General features: G+C 37.0%; 1 protein-coding gene across 1 annotated transcript in view; it reads right to left on the bottom strand.

Annotated features, from left to right (window-relative positions):
• Positions 1 to 4,325, bottom strand: part of LOC107668312 (dysferlin) — an 88,334-nt gene that overhangs the window by 64,659 nt on the left and 19,350 nt on the right. Inside the window, 7 exon segments of the mRNA XM_016460156.1 lie at positions 562 to 676; positions 773 to 939; positions 1,303 to 1,434; positions 1,536 to 1,682; positions 2,307 to 2,502; positions 2,588 to 2,694; positions 2,798 to 2,931. Of these exon segments, the coding sequence (XP_016315642.1) occupies positions 562 to 676; positions 773 to 939; positions 1,303 to 1,434; positions 1,536 to 1,682; positions 2,307 to 2,502; positions 2,588 to 2,694; positions 2,798 to 2,931 (998 nt within the window).

Below are 4,325 nucleotides of genomic sequence, written 5' to 3'. Positions count from 1 at the left end.
ATGCAATGCAACGCGTAAAAAGACAGTATAAGTCATTATAATCCGTAATTATGTCCCCACTGGATGCAACAAATGCCTCGTTATGGGTTTTAATGTTTTTGAATCGTCGCTCCGACCGGGACAAGGCATCACAATATGGCAAGGGGCGTAACATTTCCGTCACACGCTTGAGGTATTCGGCCAATCACAACGCACTGGATAACTGGCCAATCAGAGCACACCTCGCTTTTCAGACCGATGAGCTTTGTAAAAATCGACGCGTTTCAGAAAGGCGGGGCATAGAGGAGAAACAATAATGTACAGTATGTGGAAAATAATGTGTTTTTTTAACTTTAAACCGCATAAACACATTTCATTACACCAAATACACAAAATAATGTTCTTTTTAGCAACATCATATGACCCCTTTAATGTAGAACATATTAGTCCACATTTTAAAGTATATTTTAAATACCCTTTGACTAACTATTCCTCTGTGCCTCATGAATAAAACTAATAACTCTTACTTTACCTAAAAAGAGCTAAAGGTACAGTTTTGTTATGATACAACTACACACTAACCACATCTGTGTACCCTTCCGACATGCCAATCCACTGTCCTCCTGGCAAACGCATCTGATTTTCAAACACCTCTTCCAAAAAGCTTATATGACCTGCATCAGCGTCATACAGCAATCTGGGCATTGTGGGCATAAAGACAAATCCATGTAATGCCGTTTCAAAGGGTGTTTAATGATGTAGATATCACGGATAATGATAAGATGGTACTCACGTTTTCTCTGGGCTGACGTACCAGTCTCCTGCCCAGCTCCATCCTGGAGGGGGTTTGAAGCACTCTTTTGGGAGTTTGATTCTGCCAGTCACGTCACTGAACTTGGGGTATGTCAAACCCGTCGTACCCCAGTTCCCCACCAGAGCCAATTTAGTCTGGTTTTCATACTGAATATGAAATATAAATAAATCACAGTTGATTTTTTTAAAGAAGTCTCTTATGTTCACCAATGCCACAATTATTTAAAAATACAGTAAAAACAGTCATATTGAGAAATATTATTACAAAAAGTGCATTAAAATATTTCAATATTTATTATTGTGATATTGATTTCTATATCAATAAGTAATATATACACTGTTGGACATTGTTAATAGACAAATTAGTAATTAGTGATTGTGTGAAATGTATTTTAAGAGACATTATTTACTAAAAGCCCACAGCAAAAGTGCCAATAGGTGACGAAACAAAACTAATTATAATATTTGACGGTAGTGTTAAAGTTGCATTTGAGGTAGCTGCAAACTCACCGTTTCTGCAAACACAGAGAGTTTGCCCTCGGCAAACTGGTTAAAGGATTTGACATCAGCAGTCAGTCCGAGCCACACCTTGACCCTGAGCTGAGCTGGGATCTTACTATATCCCCCATCTTCCTGTGGATTCTGAGCACAACATTACACACAGAGATAGAGTGATTTATCAATGCCCCTGCGGTTCCATTCATCATTTGTACTGTACCTTTGCCTCCAAATAGTGTGTTTACCTTCATGAAAACCGTCTGAAGTTGGCCACAATGCTTTCCGCAATAACCATGGGAAAAGAGAACTTGATGGGCAGGGATTCTGTGGATGGCCACTCGTCTGTCTTCCTGAAGCATCCAGATTATTATATCTGGCAGACTGTTCTGGGGCTGAAAGAAAGAAAGATTTTCATTTTTTTTATTTATGGAGTCACTATTTGAACCAAGTGTAAGTAGCACAAAAATGTATAATAATGTAAGTAATTTAGGCCCTGTTTACAACTGGTGTAAAGATACATTTTCGCTAAACCAATCACAAGTGGACAACACTAAATACGAATGGGGTCTAAAAGGTTTTGAGCTTGTCCATTATTGACCACTTCCAGAAGCAGTCAAAAACGCAACTGACAGCACTGTTTTCGTAGTGTAGATGTGACGAATGCACAAAAGACCCCTCCCTACTAACCTAACAGTAACCAAACAGTTGATGGTAGCCAGTGACTTCCATAGTATGGAAAGAAAAAATACTATGGAAGTCAAAGGTTACCATAAACTCTTTGTTTACATTCTTCAAAATATCTTCTTTTGTGTTCAACAGTAGAAAGAAATTCAAACAGGTTTGGAACAACTTGAAGGTGAGCAAATGATGACAGAATTTTTATTTTTGGGTGAACTATCCCTTTAAGACCAGGTGTAAATGAGTCTCAGCTGACCACTTGTGATTGAATCACTGAACACGCATCTTAATACCAGGTGGAAGCAGGGCTTTAGACATTAAGGCCACATCTCTTTCACCTCCTCAGAAAGGTGGCGAAGTCTCTGGGTCCAGTCCTCCGCCTGCTCCAGCACTGCACTCAGCTCGGTCTCTGGTCCATGTTTGAGCGCCAATGCCGCCTGCACTATCTGCTGCATGTTAATCTTGCGCAGATTCCTCAGAGCTTTATCCAGCGCAGTCACACAGGGCCATTTATTCAACTCAGGAAGTTCCTCACTACAGTACATACACACAAAAAGGTGCTTTAGTTTGTCATAGTGAAAGCGATACAGCTTTACAAAACACTAGAGCACATCTGAACCTGCAGTCGGCTATGACATCGTCAAGCAGCTGGACAACCTTCTGCTCCACTTCCTGTTCATCACTACTTGCTTTGAGCATCAGCTGTACCTGCTCAAGGTTTGACTCCTATTATAACAGTAAAAAGGATTTGAGGAAATACGGTTATAACTGATTGTGCTTTGATATATTTAGAGGTGTTGATTGGAGCCATATGTTAAATGTTCCTCACCAATCGGTCGACTATGCTGAGCAGCATGTTTAGGGCCTCTATGCGAAGACTGATATCCTCCCACTCTGAAGACAAGACCACCACAGGTTTCACATTTCCCCATGGCAGGTAGTAGTAATGACAGCCTAAATAACCATGTACAACAGTGGAAGTCATGTTAGATACTTGAGTATCACTCATTGGCTTATACGTAGGTGTTGAGATCCAAATAACAAAAAGGAAACATTATTATGCATTTGATGTAATACAAAGCATCAATCTTACTAATTTGTTTTTTAAAATGAGTAGGCTGCAGATATTTGATCAAAAATACAATAAAAACAGTAAAAATATAATTACAATTTAAATGTACTGTTTTCTATATTATAAGGATCATGTTCCATGAAGATATTTAGTAAATTTCATACTGTAAATATATCAAAACTTCCGTTTTGATTAGTAATATGCATTGCTAAGAACTTCATTTGGATAACTTTAAAGGCGATTTTCTCAATATTTAGATTTTTTTTGCACCCTCAGATTCCTGATTTTCAAATAGTTGTAGCTTGGCCAATATTGTCCTATCCTAACAAACCATACATCAATGGAAATCTTATTTATTCAGCTTTCAAGTTATGTATAAATCTCAATTTCGAAAAATGTACACATATTATAATGTCATTTTTTTCCTATGGTGGTAAGACTGAATTTCAAGCAACCATTAGTCCAGTGTTCAGTGTAACGTGATCCTTGAGAATCATTCAAATCATTCTAATATGGCAATTTAGTGCTCAAGAAAAATTTCTTATTATTATCAGTGTTGTAAACAGTTGTGCTGCTTAATATTTTTGTGGAAACAGTGATACATTTTTCAGGATTCATGATTCTCTTGTTGCCATAGTTGCCAATACTGACTTCAAACTGAACTGCATCATCCACATCCTGAAGAAGAGTGGCTGAGTAGAATGCAGCAAACAGGGAGAACTTCCTCTTCCGCATGAATTTCTGTATGACACAATACAACAGAGGCTCTTCACTTCTATTAAATGATCCATCCTGTGTCACATGATCCCATGTCTGGTGCCAAACCCAGCCAGAATAGCTGTGATCTGTAAACAGTTGTGCTGCTTAATATTTTTGTGGAAACAGTGATACATTTTTCAGGATTCATGATTCTTTGATTAATAGAAAGTTTAAAAGAACAGCATTTATTTGAAATATACATTTTTTGTAACATAAAAGTTTTGAAATTTATAAAACTTTACGTTTTTGCTGAATAAGTAAAAAAAAAAAAACATACTGACCCTACATTTTTAAAAGTTAATATATTACCCATTAAAAGTACCAGGTTAATAAGATATTAATATTTAAGGATTCAAATTACTCCAGAGGATATTTAGTAAAACAATAGGAGGAATATAACACATTTTTACTGACAATCAGTTATGTATATCCACCTCTTATTTATAAAATTACATAGAAAAAAATGTTCAGGTGTTTCTGTTAAAAGAACAACAAATGCCACAAGAATCCACCACTACTACCATAT

Source organism: Sinocyclocheilus anshuiensis, unplaced genomic scaffold (assembly GCF_001515605.1).
Source record: "Sinocyclocheilus anshuiensis isolate Anshui unplaced genomic scaffold, SAMN03320099.WGS_v1.1 scaffold337, whole genome shotgun sequence".
Classification (NCBI taxonomy): Eukaryota; Metazoa; Chordata; class Actinopteri; order Cypriniformes; family Cyprinidae; genus Sinocyclocheilus; species Sinocyclocheilus anshuiensis.
Note: the sequence above shows the minus strand (reverse complement) of the source record. Positions and strands in the feature narration are given on the sequence as shown.